Below are 17,443 nucleotides of genomic sequence, written 5' to 3'. Positions count from 1 at the left end.
TCAACCCCCTGGAACCACCCAAAGGTACTCTGAGGAAGGGCAGCCTGGCTTATTTGAATTACTGCATGTAATTATTTCATAGTGGCAAGAACGGTGAGGTGGCCTAGAGGTGGAGCTCTTGACTCACAATCAGCAGACTGTGAGTTCGATCCGAGGTAGAGGCAGATATTTCTCTCCCTGGGACCCAATGAGAATTTATCTGCCAAACAAAACTCCGCATTGGCGACAGGGAAGGGCATCTGGCCATTAAAACACTCTGCCAGCTCCATTCAGTTGATCAGACTCCACACCGCAAGGGATTATCGGGTCGTTAAAAGAAGATGATGTAGGGCAGGGGTGCCCAACTTGCAGCTCTGTGGGCCAGATGTGTCACCCGCTGGCTATGGCCACCCCCATTTTAGCAAAGGGGGAGGAGTCGCCATCTGCCACGTGACGACGACGTGACGACGTGAGTTTGACACCCCTGACGCAGTCCCTATTGAAGGTTGAAGAACCCTTTGAGGGCTCTGTGTAATGAAATTTCATCTTGATCTAGAGGCGGAGCTCTCGCCTCACAACCAGGAGGCTGTGAGTTCAATCCTAGGTAGGTGAAGGTATTTCTCTCTCTGGGCACAATGATAATATATAGCTGCCAATCAAAACTCCACACTGGTGACAGGAAGAGCATCCGGCCACTCTACTAGCTCCATTCAGTTGCCCAGACTCTACCCCAATGCAAGGGATTATGGGGGTCATTAAATGATGATGACGTAATTATTTCACAGTGGCAAGTATGGTGCGGTGGCCTAGAGGCGGAGCTCTCGCCTCACAACCGGGAGGCTGTGAGTTCAATCCTAGGTAGGTGCAGGTATTTCTCTCTCTAGGCACAATGAGAATCTTTCTGCCGAACAAAACTCTGCATTGGCAACATGAAAGGCACCCGGCCACTCTGCTAGCTCCATTCAGTTGCCTAAACTCCACCTTGCAAGGGATTATGGGGGCCATTAAATGATGATGATGTAATCATTTCACAGGGTGAGGGTTCTGAGGACCTCCAAATTAAAGCAATGCTTACTGCAGGATGCAAAGTGGAATCTGGACGTGCTCCATGGGAATCGTATGAGCAAGTTCCTCCAAGGTGTGGACATACTGGATTTTGCTGATGAATTTCACGCTGGAAAGAAGAGAGAGGCACTTAGCTTTTCGCTTCTACAGGCAGTCCCTGAACTCGCAGCTATTCGTTTAACAACCGTTCGAAGCCCCAACGGCCTTGGAAAACGTGACTTCAGGAGCTCACCCTCAGGGTGTCACACCCCTCCTGAGGTCAGCGGATCACGATTTAAGCCCTTGGGCAGGTATTTACAATGGTTGCAATGTCTTGCGGATGTCTGATCAGCGTTTGTGACAGGAATTTGTTGCAGGAATTGGGTAGAAGAGAATAGAGCTGGAAGAGACCTTGGAGGTCTTCTAGTCCAGCCCACTACTCAAGCAGGAGATCCTATATCACTTCATACAAGTGACTGTCTAGTCTCTTCTTAAAAACCTCCAGTGATGAAGCGCCTATGATTTCTGGTGGCCAGCTGTTCCACTGGTTCATTGCCCTCCCTGTTAGGAAGTTTCTCCTAAGATTCCAGGTTGCTTCTCTCCTTGATTAGTTTCCATCCGTTGTTTCTTGATTTGCCTTCTGGTGCTTTGGAAAATAAGTTGACCCTCCTCTTCTTTGGGGCAGCCCCTCAAATACTGGAAGGCTGCAATCCTGTCCCCCCCTGGTCCTTTTTTTCTCTAGAGTGGCCAAACCCCAAATCCTGCAACCGTCCTTCGTATGTTTTAGCCTCCAGGCCTTTCATCCTCTTAGTTGCTCTTCTCTGCACTTTTTCCAAAGTCTCAACATCTTTTTTGTAGTCTGGTGACCAAAATTGGTTCCAGGATTCCAGGTGTGACCTTACTAAAGTTTGGACTAGAGGAGGGGGACATGATAAGCAGTATTTGAGGAGCTGCCACAAAGAAGAGGGGGGGGGGGGTTGTCAACTTATTTTCCAAAGCCCCTGAAGGCCAGACAAGAAACAACGGATGGAAACTAATCAAGGAGAGAAGCAACCTAGAATTAAGGAGAAACTTCCTGACAGTGAGAACAATTAACCAGTGGAACTGCTTGCCACTAGAAGTTGCAAATGCTCCAACACTGAAGGGTTTTAAGAAGAGACTAGACAGCCACTTGTCTGACACAACGTTTCCTGCCTGAGCAAGGAGTTGGACTAGAGGACCTCCAAGGTCCCTTCCAACTCTGCTATTCTATAAGTTGGATTTGCTTAACAACTGCTTGATTTGTTTAGTAACCACCATGATTTGCTTAACAACCAAGGTAAAAATGCTTGTTAAAATCGGATGACTTGCTTAATGACCGCATTGCTTAGCAACCAAAACCCAATGTGGTTGTAAGTTGAGGGCTCCCCATGTAGCTGTTAAGTTTACGGGATGTTGCAAAGGACCCAAATCAAGGTGAAAGCAAAGGAGATGAAATAGCTCTTAAAGTTGCCTGAGAGGTTCGGAGGGAAAAAATGCTAACCGTTACTTTACTCAACTTAACGACATTTGGGCCCAAAATTTCCGCGGCTAAGCAAGACAGCTGTTAAGTGAGTTTTGCTCCGTGTTACGACCTCTCTTGCCCTGGTTGTTAAGAAAAGCACTGCGGCCGTCGAGTTAATCATGCGGTCGTTAAGCAAATCTGGCTTCCCCAGAGGGTCACAAAAGGGGATCGCACCCTGGGACACTGTGACCGTCACAACTATGAGTCAATTTCCAAGCGTCTGAATTTTGCTCACATGAGCCTGGGAAATTCAGCGACCGTCGTAAGTGTGAAAAAACGGCCATACGGGCCCTTGTAACTTTGAACAGTCACTAAATGAATGGTTGTAAGTCCAGAGCTATCTACAATCCTCAGCTGATGGCCATGCTGGCTGGAGGTTCCAGACAACCAGGGGGTGATGGGTGTTGTAGTCCAGCATTTCAACAAGACGAAAGAATGCTGAATTGGAGCATTTAGGGACTTCTGCAACCATCCAGAAACAAGGAGAAGGTTAAATTTACTACTACGGGGCTTATAGAAAGCAATAGACCCAAAGAAAGCAATCATTTCAAAGTACCAAGCTGGGTTTTGCTCAGAGTGGTGCGGTGGCCTAGAAGTGGTGCTCTCACCTCACAATCAAGAGACTGTGAGTTTGATCCTTGGTAGAGGCAGATATTTCTCTCTCTCTGGGCACAATGAGAATGTATCTGCTGAATATAACTCCACACTGGCAACAGGAAGGGCATCTGGCCAGTAAATACTCAGCTCTATTCAATTGCCCAGACTCCACCCGGCGAGGGTTTATGTGGTCGTTAAAAGAGGATGATGAAACTGGGTTTCGCTCCGGCTTTTGATTCCTTTACCTGATGAATGGCCGGGAAATCGCCAGCACCGTCCGAATGAACCAAGAAGGGTGAACGATTATTAACGCTTTCAGATTTTTCCGTAACCTGCAAAAAACAGAGACGGTGCAGTTTGGGGGAAAAAATAAAATAAAAAATTAGGTTAAAGCAGTTGCACCCCCGTGAGATAATAATTCTGCACCGCTAGAGAGTCAGGTTGGGGTAATTATTAAGGCAACAAGCTAGAAATGTTATTAAGTTAAATTTCTAGGTGGCCAATAGAATTCCCCCCCCCTTCTTTTCTGTTGGTTTTTATTTATTTTTTTAAAGCACTTTGGAGAGTGGTTGTTTTTTTTTCCTCCTTTTCATAGTGTACATGTCTCTGTCAGGATTATCTTTGTGCTTTGTTCCTTATTATTATTTTAATAGTTGTAAAAATAAATCAATTTCCTTTGGATGTTGGATACAGACAGAGGACTATCTACAATTGGGTCTTTGGACATTTGACAGATACAAGGTAGGTAAGTAGGTAGGTAGGTAAGTAGGTAGGTAGGTAGGCAGGCAGGCAGACAGACAGACAAACAGATGATAGATAGATAGATAGATAGATAGATAGATAGGTAGGTAGGTAGGTAGGTAGGTAGGTAGGTAGGTAGATAGGTAGATAGGTAGATAGGTAGATAGGTAGGTAGATAGATAATAGATAGATAGATAGATAGATAGATAGATAGGTAGGTAGGTAGGTAGGTAGGTAGGTAGGTAGGTAGATAGGTAGATAGGTAGATAGGTAGGTAGATAGATAATAGATAGATAGATAGATAGATAGATAGATAGATAGATAGATAGATAGATAGATAGATAGATAGATAGATAGGCAGGCAGGCAGGCAGGCAGGCAGGCAGGCAGGCAGGCAGGCAGGCAGATGATAGATAGATAGATAGATGATAGATAGATAGATAGATAGATAGATAGATAGATAGATAGATAGATAGATAGATAATAGACAGACAAATAGATAATAGGTAGGTAGGTAGATGATAGGAAGATGAGATAGAGATAGAGAGATGAGATAGATGACATAAATAGATATTGATGAATAGAGATATAGATGATAGAAAAATAGATAGATAGATGATAGATAGATAGATAGATAGATAGATAGATAGATAGATAGATAGATAGATAGATAGATAGATTGATAGATTGATAGATAAATAGATAGATAGGGTGAGTGAATGAGTGAGTGAGTGAATGAGTGAGTGAGTGAATGAGAGAGAGAGATGAAATAGATGACAGATAGAGGACAACAATTGAAGATATTGATGAAGAGAGAGAGATAAGAGAGATAAGAAAGAAAGAGAGATTGAGTTTGAGTTTTATTAAATTTATATACCGCCCCCTCTCCCCGCAGGGACTCGGGGTAGATAGGAGAGATTGATGAGAGAGAGATGAGATAAATGACAGACAGACAGATGTGATAGATAAAAGAGAGAGAGAGAAAGAGAAAGAAAGATGGATGGATGGAAATGGAGATACATAGATAAATCATTTTTATGGCCAAAAGACCCAACTATATTCCAAGCCAAACATATTTAAAGTTGAGTCAAATGCTGGATGTGAGAAAATGCAGACCTCCCCGCCCCCCACAAGGAGAGCGCGTCAACATTGCCACAAAAGAGCAGGGGCAGAGCAGCCCCTTCCTCAACAGGACCAATGGCGGTTTGGGTTGGGATCGACCCTCCTTACCGTCTGTCGATCATTTGGTAGCATTTTTTCAACCAGCCAATGCCCGGCATTCTCCTCCGCGGAGTGGCGCCATTCAAATATACAATCATGTAGTCTTCGGCGACCAGCAGCTCCAAACTGCTGATCACGTACCTTTCAGAAAAGAGGAGAAGAAAGAGAAGAAAGAGAAGTGAGGGAAAAGGAAGCCTAGAAAACCGCAAGGTCGGAATATCTTTTGAGATCGGGATTTCTCCACCTTAGAAACTTTTAAGACAGATGGACTTCAACTCCCAGAATCCCCCGTGACTGGCTGGGGGATTCAGGGAACTGAGGTCCACTATTATTTCTTATTTCTATTTATTTCTTAGATTTTTAGACCGCCCCTCTCCCAAAAAGGGACTCGGGGCGGTGTACAGTCAATACAATAAAACCAGTCATAAAATTAAATACATTTAAGCTACATTTAAGATACATTTGGAGGGGAGATAGGCTGTACTAAGAAATAAATAATTCTAATCCTAAAAACATCACAATTAAAACCCCAAACCCTAAAATAAAATAAATCCCTGGGAGGTAAAACTAAGAAAGTGCCAGGCCAGCTGATTGAAACAGGTGAGTCTTTAACTTTTGCCGGAAGGAACGGAGGTCGGTGGTAGTTCGAATGTCTGGGGGGAGGTCATTCCAGAGGGTTGGGCCCATCACAGAGAAGGATCTACTCCTAGGTGTCGCCCGCTGGCATTGCCTAGCAGACGGCACCAGGAGGAGCCCCTCCCTGTGTGAGCGGATAGGTCGCAGGGACGTATGTGGAAGGATGCGATCCTGCAGATAACTAGGTCCTCTGCCATGGAGCGCTTTAAAGATGGTGATCAATACCTTGAAACGCACCCGAAAGGCCACAGGTAGCCAGTGCAGCTCGCGCAGGAGAGGTGTTACGTGGGAGTAACGTGTACTTCCCATAATAACCCGCGCGGCTGCGTTCTGAACTAGCTGCAGTCTCCGGATGCGTCCCAAGGGAAGCCCCATGTAGAGGGCATTGCAGTAGTCCAGGCGAGACGTCACCAGCGCATGAGTGACTGTGCGCAGGGCACTCCGGTCCAGTAGGGGGCGCAATTGGCGCACCAGGCGAACCTGGTGGAACGCCCCCCTTGCCACGGCTGCCACATGGTCCTCCATTGACAGCCGGGCATCAAGGAGGACGCCCAAATTGCGCGCCCGCTCCACAGGGGACAGTTGTTCGCCCCCTATGGCCAGCGATGGGGTCAGCTGGCTGAACCGAGGTGCCGGTAACCACAGCCACTCGGTCTTGGAGGGGTTGAGTTTGAGTCTGTTGTCCCCCATCCAGACCCCGACGGCTTCCAAACACCGGGACATCACTTCGACAGCCTCGTTGGGGTGGTTTGGGGTTGAAATATACAGCTGAGTATCATCAGCGTAGAGATGGTACTCAACCCCAAAACCACGGATGATCTCACCCAGCGGCTTCACATATGCGTTGAACAGGAGAGGCGAGAGGACCGACCCCTGCGGCACCCCACAAGTGAGTGGCCTCAGGGACGACCTCTGCCCCCCTGTCAACACACATTGCTTCCGGTCGGAGAGGTAGGAGCCGAACCACCGCAAAACGGTGCCTCCGACTCCCATCCCCTCCAACCGGCGCAATAGGATACCATGGTCGATGGTATCAAAAGCCGCCGAGAGGTCTAATAGGACCAGGATAGAGGAGCAACCCCTATCTCTGGCCCTCCAGAGATCATCAACCAACGCGACCAAGGCTGTCTCAGTGCTGTGCCCGGGTCGGAAGCCGGACTGGCGTGGGTCTAGATAGTCGGATTCGTCTAGGTGTCGTGGGAACTGCTGCGCCACCACATTCTCAACAACCTTCGCCAAGAAGGGGAGGTTGGAGACTGGACGATAGTTAGCTAGCTCCATTGGGTCGAGCGAAGGCCCCTTGAGCAAGGGTCTCACCACCGCCTCTTTCAAGGCGGTTGGTAAGTATCCCTCACCCAGTGAGGCGCTCACCAGGCCCAGGAGCCAGCCTCGTGTCACCTCCCAGGCTGCCAGTACCAGCCAGGAGGGGCACGGGTCCGTTAAACAAGTGGTGGGTCGCAGCCGTCCACGCAACCTGTCCAAATCCTCGGGGGCAACAGAGTCAAACTCCTCCCAGAATGGTCTCTCAAGACTCGCTGTTGGCGGCTCGTCTGGTCCACTGACGGAGGTCCACCCGCTCCGGATCTGATCGATTTTGTCCTGAAGATATTCCCCAAACTCCTCTGCTCTACCCTGTAAGGGTGTCTCCCGCGCCCCCTGCGATAAAAGGGAGCGAGTCACCCTAAACAGGGCGGCAGGGCGGTTATCCGCGGACGCAATAAGAGCAGCACAATATCTACGTTTGGCCGCTCTTATTGCCACAAGGTAAGTCCGCAAATAGGCTCTTACCTGTGTTCGGTCAGATTCGGAGCGTGAGGACCTCCACCTGCTCTCTAGACGTCTCCTGTGGCGCTTCATCACCCTAAGCTCCTCAGTGAACCAAGGAGCCCGGGTGGGTCGATGCCGCAGGAGAGGTCGCAAAGGCGCAACCCGGTCCAAGGCCCCAGTCGTCGCCCTATTCCAGGCAGTCACTAGGTCCTCGGAACGGGAGCGGGACAAGGCTACAGGTATTGGCCCAAGCTCCGTCTGGAATCTATCCGATTCCATCAGGTGCCTGGGGCGGTACCAGCTTGTAGAGTCTGGTTCCGCCTCCTCGCGGTGGGGGATAGCGCCAGGGAAGTCCAGCCGGAGGGATGAGTGGTCTGACCATGACAGGGGCGTGATAACTAAATCCCCTATTCCCAGATCACTCGTCCACTGTTCAGATACAAAAATGAGGTCCAGTGTGTGGCCCCTTTCGTGAGTGGGGCCCTGCACTAATTGGGTCAGGTCCATGGCCGTCATGGAAGCCATGAACTCCCGAGCCACCTCGGAAGCCGCTCCCGTCGACGGCAAGTTGAAGTCCCCCATGACCAGAAGTCTGGGAGTCTCAACTGCCGTCGCTGCGATTAGCTCGAGGAGCTCGGGCAGGGCTGCTGATGCATAGCGAGGAGCCAAGTATACAATCAGCAAGCCCCACTGCCTCCCTGGGCCCCAACTCACACCAAGGGACTCACACCCGGGTATCTGAGGAACAGTGAACTCCCTCGGCTCTAAACATTCCCGCATAACCACCGCCACCCCACCACCCTTACCCAGGGCCCGAGGCTGATGAAATGCACGAAAACCCGGTGGGCACATTTCCACGAGGGGTAAACCACCCTCGTGGCCCAACCAGGTCTCCGTTATCCCTGCAAGGTCTAGCTCCCCCTCTGAGATCAACTCATTAATGAGGGGGGCCTTGTTGGTGACAGACCTTGCATTGCAAAGCATCAGCCGCAGGCCCTGGCTCTGTAGCACCTGTCCACCTAGACTGCAGGGGTTGGTACAAGCGACCGGGCGTAACCAGCAGCCGCGGCCTCCCAACCGACCTTTGGATCTTATCCTGTCCTCGCATCCCCTCCTCCCCGCGACCGTTATAACAGGACAACCCTCTGCTTTAGTGACCTTTATATTCCCCCCCTCCACCGCATCCCCGTCCTTCCTGGACTCACCTGTCTGTCCGGCACTGGCTCTCCTCCCGGTTTGATTAGCCCTCCCCCCCACCCTGGAACCCCCTAAAAAAGATAAAAAACATTTTACTAAAAATCCCCTTAGCTTCCGGTTCCTGCACCTCTCGGGGTCCACGAACCCGTCCTCGAGGCGGGCCCTTGAAAGAGCCAAGGGCCAAGCCTGCGAGTATGTCTTCAAGTATGCTAGCTGGGGAATTCTGGGAGTTCAGGTCCAGCCATCTTCAAGCAAGCAGCCTGGGGGATTCTGGGAGTCAAAGTCCACCCATCATCAAACATGTTGACTGGGGAATTCTGGGAATTGAAGTCCATCAAACATGTCTGGGGAATTCTGGGACTTGAAGACCATCAAACATGTTGACTGGGGAATTCTGGAAGTCGAAGTCCACCTGCCTTCAAGCATGCCGTCTGGGGAATTTTGGGAACTGAAGTCGGGGAGGACAAAGCAGCCCTCTTTTAAAAACACCCTCCAAAGGGCCTCGAACCTGGCAAATCCGTCCTTTCTGAGGTCACCCCCCCGGGTGAAATTTCCCATGTTGGAGAGGACTTAGGCAGCTCCCTCAATGGGGCCTTCGCAAGATGCCCTCCCTCCCTTCGCAGATTGTCGGAAGAGGCCCCACTTACAGGAAGAGGTTCTCCATGATGTAATGGTAGTCAGGCAAGCTGCTGTCCGGCAAGCAGCAAGCCGCGAAGACAATGATGGCGTTTAGGCCTTCCCCGTAATAACCTACGAGAGACAGAAGCATGGAGGGAATTGAACCACTGAGTTGGCCGTGAGATCCCTTCCTGAAATACAAGGGCCTTCCCCGCTTGATGCTCCCTTCTCCTCCAAAGGCTTAAGCTGAGGACCTCATGGTATCTCCAGGGCTTCTCACCTCCATGAGTTACCACCTTCATGTAGGGCTTGATCATCTGCAGGTCGATGCGGTGCTCCTGTTCCCCAATTATGACTGTCCTCCACATACGGCCGTTGGGGGCACCACCCTCTTCCCCGCCTCCATCTCCAAATAGGTCTGCACTGTCTCCGGGCATGTTTTTGGCGGTGGCCACAGGAGTATCATCTGAGAGGGAGAACCGGAAGACATGATGAGACACAAGCCTCACCCAGAATCACACGTTCTTAGGAGTCAGTTAATTGCAAGAATAACAGAGTTGGAAGGGACCTTGTAGGTCATCTAGTCCAACCCCCACCTCCTATCCCTACCCAAGCAGGAGACCCTCACCCTGTACCATTTCAGACAAAATAGGCTGGCCCCGCCCCTGCTGCCTCCCAGCTGATCTTCTTTTGTTGCCCTGAACAGGAGAACGGAGCTGGAAAGCAGGTTAGTGGGGTGGGGCAGGAATGGGGATTTTGCAGTAACCTTCCTCTGCCACGCCCACAAAGCCACGCCCACAGAACCGGTAGTAGAAGAAATTTGAATCCCATCCTTGTTTATGACTCGTATTTTACGGTTACGATCATGACTTATCGCCTGTGGCTTGCATGTACACCGAAAGCTTCTGCAAACGTCTTTTGTGTCCAATCACACTTGGCCAATTGAGAATGTCCTAATCTATTCTGCAAAATGATATATCGCCAATTCTAACCTCAGCTGCTCCTGGTTGCAGCACAGGAGGAATAGATCATCCCTCAGTTCTTACCCTCCCATTCCAGCTCGTTGCCATTCCCCAGGAATTCCAGAGAATCCGTCTCATCCGGCGTTTCAATGTCATCGACGTTTATATCCAGATCATCGGGCGTGTCCAGGAAATCGTCGGACAGGAGGGAGCCTTCGCTCTGGTCCAAAGAAATGTTGATTTCCGGAGCAACAAGAGTCTTCCTCTTGTGGTGAGCTCCGTTGTTAAAATGCAAAGAGCTTGGGGGAGCTGCAAGGTTTTAAAGGACAAAAAGGTTTTAAAAGTAAGGCAGCCCAAAAGAAATGTGGGTGGGAGAAAGGTTGTGGCATTTTAATTTTGGAAAAAGCGTAAGGAACAAGTTCATTTTCAATTCAGAATAAGCTGGGGGGGGGACCTTGGAGATCTTCTAGTCCAACCACCTGCACAAGAAGGAGACCCTATCCCGTTTCAGACAAATGCCTGTCTAAACTCTTCTTCAAAACCACCAGAATTACATTCTGCCTTACCCTGCCAATGTTGGTAGAAGTGGTCTTGCTGCTTCTTTGGTTGAGCTCTTGTTTACTGTCAGCTTCTTCCGTGCTTCCCTGCCTGGGGTATTGTTTCCTTCTTGATTGTTGGTCTCATATTAAACCATCAAGTTTCCTGGTAGCTACGTAGGAACTCTAGGCTGGTCCCTCGTTTCACTCCAGCCCAGCTTCTGCCACTCCTTCATGCACCATGCCGAAAAAGTGACTCGAGAGCTCACCGCACATTGAATCCCAAAGCGGCCCAAGACACTCTTATATTACCACATTTTTCAGAGTATAAGACGCACCTTTTTCCTCCCTAAAAGAGGGTGAAAATTTGGGTGCATCTTATACACTGAATGTAGCCTCACCCACCCACCGGCCCCCACCCTTTGGCCTCTGCCTCCCAGCAATTTACCTCCTTGCAGCAAACGGGGAAAATGTGGCTTGCGGAGGCTGCAATAATCTATAGCAATCCCTGCAGCCTTAAACAGCTGATGATCGAGAGGCCCCTGCTGAAACTGAAAGTGAAACTTGCTGTTTGCTCCACCAGGCAAATTGCTGGGAGGCAGAGGCAGATTTTTTTTCTTGCGCTAATCAGGCTGTTTGCTGCAAAGAGGTAGGTCAATAACTATAAATGCCTATAGAATGTTCAAATTATTAGACTTGTTTTTTAAAGACTGCTTTATTATTGTTCTAGACAGCTTAACAAAATGAAGAAGCTCTTTAAAATAAATGCTTGATCTGAAGAGGCCCCGTGCTATTGTATCTTCTTTAAAATAGCAGAGAATAACTATGCTTCCAGAAAGCACATCAATTTTAACAGCATCTGTACAAGTATAGTCTGAAATGTAACACTACAAACAGTGTATATTGTCTGTACTGTTTGCTGTTTGTTGCAAGGAGGCAAATTCCTGGGAGGCAGAGACAAATCCCCCCCCCCTTTGTTTTCCTCCCCAGAAACTAGGTGCATCTTATACTTTGGAGCGTCTTATACTCTGAAAAATACGGTAATTATTCCAGGTGAAGCTCAGACTGCCAGCAAGGAGCACCTCCTAATTTGTGGGGATGAGAAGAACCTCCGGACACTCTTCTGGATGGTGGGAAAGCAAGGCAGCGGAAGGATTTTTCCCTCCCATTCACAGTTGCAAGAGATGTGGTCTGCCGGTGGCCTGCGGAACTGGCAGCAGAGTCGGACAGGGAGGAGGTTGGGAAGGAACATGGGCCAGTCCTGGAGTCTGGGGAAGGCTCGGGCGAGGGCTCTGCATTGGAGGCAGAGAGGGGGCCAGGGCCATCTGGGAGTTAAGTGCTGCCTCTGGAGATGGACAGCAGTGAGGCAGAGGAACAGGCTCCCCCTGTTCCCATTGCGCGCATGCGCAGAGCTGCCACAAGGCAAGAACAGTTAAGACAAAAGGGACAACTCAGGAGTAAAGCTTGGAGGTGATTGGCCCCTCCCACAGGACATAAAGGAGGAGCAAAGGCACGTGAGCCCTTGCAGGAAGCAACTTGGTTCATGCTGGTCGGTTTACCTTCTGAAGCTCCGTTTGGACTCTTTGCTCTGGGTGGCCTTGCCAAGCTAATTGCCAATTGGGTCTTTGGCAGCGTTTCAAGGAGGATAAAGGTGGGTGCTTATCAGCCTAATTCTGAAAGACTTTGGAAGTCTACTGTAGGACTCTTTATAAACTATTTGGGAATCATGAAGGGCTATGAATGAACATAATTCACAGCCTTTGAAATAAAAAAGAGGGCTTTTGAGACTACGTGTGCGCTTTTTACTACATCAGGAAGCCTAGATCAGAACAGCAAAGTTGTGGATCCCTGCTCTTGGTCACCCCGTCTTTAATCCTTCCACCCGGAATGGGGGTGGAGAGGTAGAGAAGTCCTTGGAAGTCCTCCAGGCGCAAACCCAGAGGAGATCCAGCACCCAGAGGTTCTCCACCTCGGCTGGAGGAATGGCCTCAAGGCCTCCCTGTTTCCATGAAGGGGAGATGGTGCAGTTCCCCTGACCGTTTACCTCTACTCACCCAAGCTTCCCGAAGGGCTTCCCAAGGACTCCATGCCTGCTTCTTCTGGGAGGGGCCTGTGGAGGAGACAGTGAAGGGGGGGGGGAGAGACCAAGGAACCAAAGTTTAGACTGCTGTGGGCTCTTCCCTTCCATCAACGGGAACCATACGTGTAGGTTGAAGACCATGGCTTCAAATCAACATATGAAAGAATGGAACAGAACAGAATACAGAATAGAGAATGGAAAGAAGGGAGAGGAGGGGAGAGAAGAAAGAGAAAAAGAACGAGAAAGAGAATATAGGAATGGAATGGAATGGAATACAATACAATACAATACAATACAATAGTAGAGTTGGAAGGGACCTTGGAGGTCTTCTAGTCCAACCCCCTGCCTAGGCAGGAAACCCTATATACCGTTTCAGACAGATGGCTATCCAGCATCTTCTTAAAGACTTCCAGTGTTGGGGCTTTCACAACTTCTGGAGGCAACTTCTGGTCCACTGATTAATTGTTCTAACTGAAACTTCTCCTCAGTTCTAAGTTGCTTCTCTCCTTGATTAGTTTCCACCCATTGCTTCTTGTTCTGCCCTCAGGTGCCTTGGAGAATAGTTTGACTCCCTCTTCTTTGTGGCAACCCCTGAGATATTGGAAGACTGCTATCATGTCTCCCCTAGTCCTTCTTTCTCTTAAACTAGACATACCCAGTTCCTGCAACCGTTCTTTATAATATAATACTGAAGATAGTTGGAGGTGTGGGAACCCCCCCTGCCCCCTGAGAATTTTGGGGAATATTAAAAGAGGCAGAATATTACATTTCCCCAAAGGAGAAGTGGGGGGAAAATGCTACAGCCCCAATTTCCAGCATAGTAAAACAGCTTCCAGCAGAATTCTTTAGAGATGGACATTTTGGGCGCCTTTAAGGAACCTATTGATAAACAAAACATCATTGGCTGCAGGGTGACGGGATTAAGAAGGACAGGACAGGACTGTAATCTGTAATAGGATTAACCCACTACCATTTAGCAAAAGACACAAAACTCCCTTCTTTGCACAATCCCCAGAACAGTTCAAACTTCAAAGTCACAAAAAAAACTATGAAAACCCATCCTCTCATTCAACCATCCCTAAAGAGCTGTAGTAGCTTAGAATGCGGTACTTCAGGCTCCTTCTGCTGCCAGCAGTTCGATCCTGACCAGCTCAAGGTTGAGTCAGCCTTCTGTCCTTCCGAGGTCGGTAAAAGGAGGACCCAGATTGTTGGGGGCAAGAGGCTGACTCCGTAAACTGCTTAGAGAGGGCTGTAAAGCACTGTGGAGCGGTATATAAGTCCAAAGGAGGGAAGGGAAGGGAAGGGAAGGGAAGGGAGGAAGGAAGGAAGGAAGGAAGGAAGGAAGGAAGGAAGGAGCAATAGGCTGACTCTATATAACAGCTCATAAAAACTGTGAAGCGGTATATAAGTCTAAGTGCTATTGTTATTGCTATTTGTCCGGCTGCCCCAGAACTTCATGCTGTGATTCTGCTTCCTCAATAAACAGAGTCCTCCTTTCCAACCCGCCTCCGTGTTATTCCCAGCGTCTTTTCTCCCGGCTTGGAACTGAACCAAACGGATTTTTCTTCCCACCCATCTGATCCTTGACTTACGACCACAACTGAGCCCCAAACCTGCCTTGCTAGGCCAGGCAGTTATTAAAGGAGGTCCCCCTCCCCCCACTTCACAACTTTCCTTCCCACTGTTGTTAAGTGAGTCACTGCAGTTGTAAAGTTAGAAACACGGTTGCAAAGTGAACCTGGCTTCCCCCCGTGAACTTTGATTGTCGGAAGGGGATCTTGTGACCCCAGGACACTGCAACCATCATAATGCCAAGCCCCTGAATTTTGATCACAAAATTGTGAGTGGTGCGGTGGCCTAGAAGTGGAGCTCTCGCCTCACAATCAGCAGGCTGTGAGTTCAATCCTCGGTAGAGGCAGATATTTCTCTCTCTGGGCACAATGAGAATCTATTTGCTGAACAAAACTCCTCATTGGCGACAGTGAAGGGCATCCGGCCATTAAAACACTCTGCTAGCGTTCAGTTGATCAGACTCCACCCCACAAGGAACTATGGGGGTCATTAGAAGACCTGAAAGGACAACCCCAAGCTACAAATATTCTCTTCTGTCAGGATTAGAAAACTTTGTTATTAAATATTATGGATGTTTAGCTAGAATAGGACATAAGGATTCGGTGTTAGTGGAGGATTTTAGAAATAGTAATTGAAAGGCTAGTATGTGGTTATGTATTAAATTTTGGTATATTTTATGATGAAGGATGTTTAAACAATTATAGTCAAATGAAAATGGAGGTATGATGATGGTGACATGTATAAATATATCTGAGTTAAAATACTTGAGGTAATATGAATTATGTTTATTGACTGTGGAAAAGATGCACGAAAGTCTTTTTGTAACCAACTGATACACTTTCTACAGTATGTAAAGAAGGATGTTTGTTTTGAAAATTAAAAATAAAAAAAAACTTTTATAAAAAAAAATATTCTATCAAAACTTTTAATTATTTGAATAATGTGTAAATATTTTCACAAACACTCCCCAATTGGTTTGTGCCTGATTTACAGCATAGATTTTACTGCCAGATGGGGAGGGAAGAATGAGAGAGAGATTAATTATGATTAAATGATGATCCTTTTTTTAAAAATTTATTTGCTATTTCTATCCGGCTCTCCTGCCTATAAACCAATGACGGAATGTCAGAAGAAATTGCGGCTATTTAAAGAACATCCCTTAACCCATCTCTAGTCGAGGGGTTCAGTCAAAAACAAAGGGGAAACATGTTTCTAGTTCTCTGAGTGACCCCAGAAAAGTCAATGAACCGTCTTAAAGAGGTGGGGATTACAGAATTGGGGCCTTGGAGGTCTTCTAGTCCAACTGCTTCCTCATGTAGGAGACCCTACACCAGTGATGGAGACTTTTTTCAACACTGAGTGCCCAAACCAGAACGTACATGCATGTATATGCATGTGTGCATGTCGGAGCTCCGAAAACCAGCTACCCAGCATGCACATGGCTGTTTTGGGGGCATTTTGGACTGTTTTTCAGGCCTGTTTTTGGCTGCTTCTCTGGCTGATTTCAGGGCCATTTTCTGCCCCGAAACAGCCTGAAAAAAGGCCGGAAAATGGCTGGAAAACAGTGGGGGAAAATGGCATGTTTTGGGGCCATTTTCCGATGTTCTGGCACCTCTGGCCCACATGCCATAGATTCACAACCCTATATCATTTCAGATAAGTGTTTGTCCGCTGGTTAATGGTCCTCACTGTCAGGAAGTTTCTCCTCAATTCCAGGTTTCTTCTCTCCTAGATTAATTTCCATCCATTGTTTCTTGTCTTCTGGTGCTTTGGAAAATAATTTGAGCCCCCCCCCCCTTTCTTTGGGGCAGCCCCTCAAATATTGCAATCCTGCTCTCATGTCCCCCCCTAATTCTTCTTTCCTCTAGACTGGCCCTATTCCAATTCTTGCAACCCTTCTCTTTCTAATTCTCTCCAACTAATCTTCTTTATTCTGGAATTCAAAAGTTTAAGGGGGGGAAATAGAGCCATTGTGGACCCCCCCCCCAGCAACAAAATAGACATTCAAACCTGTCACCCGCAGGCATTGACTGTAGTAATTTAAAGGGGGGGGGAGCAACTTCCTTTCTACGTTTGCAACTGTCCTCACAACTTCAAGCTGTGATGAGATTTTGCTGCTATGGATCTGCCAGAAAATGGCATTTGCTGGAGGGGAAGGGGAAAAATAGAAACGTATTAGAGATGATAGATATATACAGTTTAAAAGATGACACAAGTAGAATTATTATAGGGAAATAAAATGTGGAAGAGGAAATTTATTTTCATGTAAATATGAAGCCGGGATCGGTGAAATTTCACCCCGGAAATCCATCAGAGTGAAGAAGAAAATAAACAAGGGCAACAACAGAAAGAGGGAGAAAGAGGAGGGAAAGGAAGAAAGGGCAAAGGAGAGGAAGTAAGGGAGGGGAATTAAGAGTAGGAGAGAGGGGAAGAAGGAGGAGAAGAGAGGAGGAGTGGGGAAAGAGGGGAAGAAGAGAGGAGGAAGGATGGGGAGGGAAAGGAAGAAAGGGCAAAGGAGAGGAAGTAAGGGAGGGGTAGTAAGAGTAGGGGAGAGGGGAAGGAGAAGAGAGGATGAGTGGGGGAGAGGGAGGGAAAGGAGAAAGGAAGAAGGAGAGGAGGAAAGAAGAAGGTAGAGAAGGGAGGTCTGGAAGAAAGAAGGAAGGAGCAGGGTTGTTGCAAAATAACATGAGATGCAGGGTGGCGAGAAAGAGACCTCGATTATGTTTTTTATATTTTTAAACAGATTGTGAAAAATGTGAATAGCACTTATGAGAATGTATATTTGTGAATGTACATGGAAAGAAAAAAAAATAAAACTTTTTACAAGAAAAAGAAAAAAAAAATGGCATTTCCTGTGCCAATATAAAGACCTGAGTGCAAGAGACCTCATATTTTCCCCTTCCTAAAAAAAAAAAAAACAAGCCTTCCCTTGGAAACCGAGCAATTGGCCA

At 47.8% G+C, this 17,443-nt stretch overlaps 1 protein-coding gene across 1 annotated transcript in view; it reads right to left on the bottom strand.

Annotated features, from left to right (window-relative positions):
- The window catches only part of ATCAY (ATCAY kinesin light chain interacting caytaxin), a 42,911-nt gene that overhangs the window by 11,958 nt on the left and 13,510 nt on the right, over positions 1–17,443 (bottom strand). Inside the window, exons 3-9 of the mRNA XM_081940789.1 lie at positions 12,895–12,950; positions 10,389–10,613; positions 9,623–9,808; positions 9,372–9,474; positions 5,134–5,265; positions 3,409–3,495; positions 1,055–1,153 (exon numbers count right to left, since the gene is read on the bottom strand). Of these exons, the coding sequence (XP_081796915.1) occupies positions 1,055–1,153; positions 3,409–3,495; positions 5,134–5,265; positions 9,372–9,474; positions 9,623–9,808; positions 10,389–10,613; positions 12,895–12,950 (888 nt within the window). The remainder of the gene's footprint in view (positions 1–1,054; positions 1,154–3,408; positions 3,496–5,133; positions 5,266–9,371; positions 9,475–9,622; positions 9,809–10,388; positions 10,614–12,894; positions 12,951–17,443) is intronic.

The sequence above is a fragment of the Natrix helvetica genome, assembly GCF_964273705.1.
Source record: "Natrix helvetica genome assembly, chromosome: 1".
Taxonomy (NCBI): Eukaryota; Metazoa; Chordata; class Lepidosauria; order Squamata; family Natricidae; genus Natrix; species Natrix helvetica.
The sequence above is the reverse complement of the archived record's forward strand: the minus strand, read 5'-3'. Positions and strand labels throughout refer to the sequence as shown.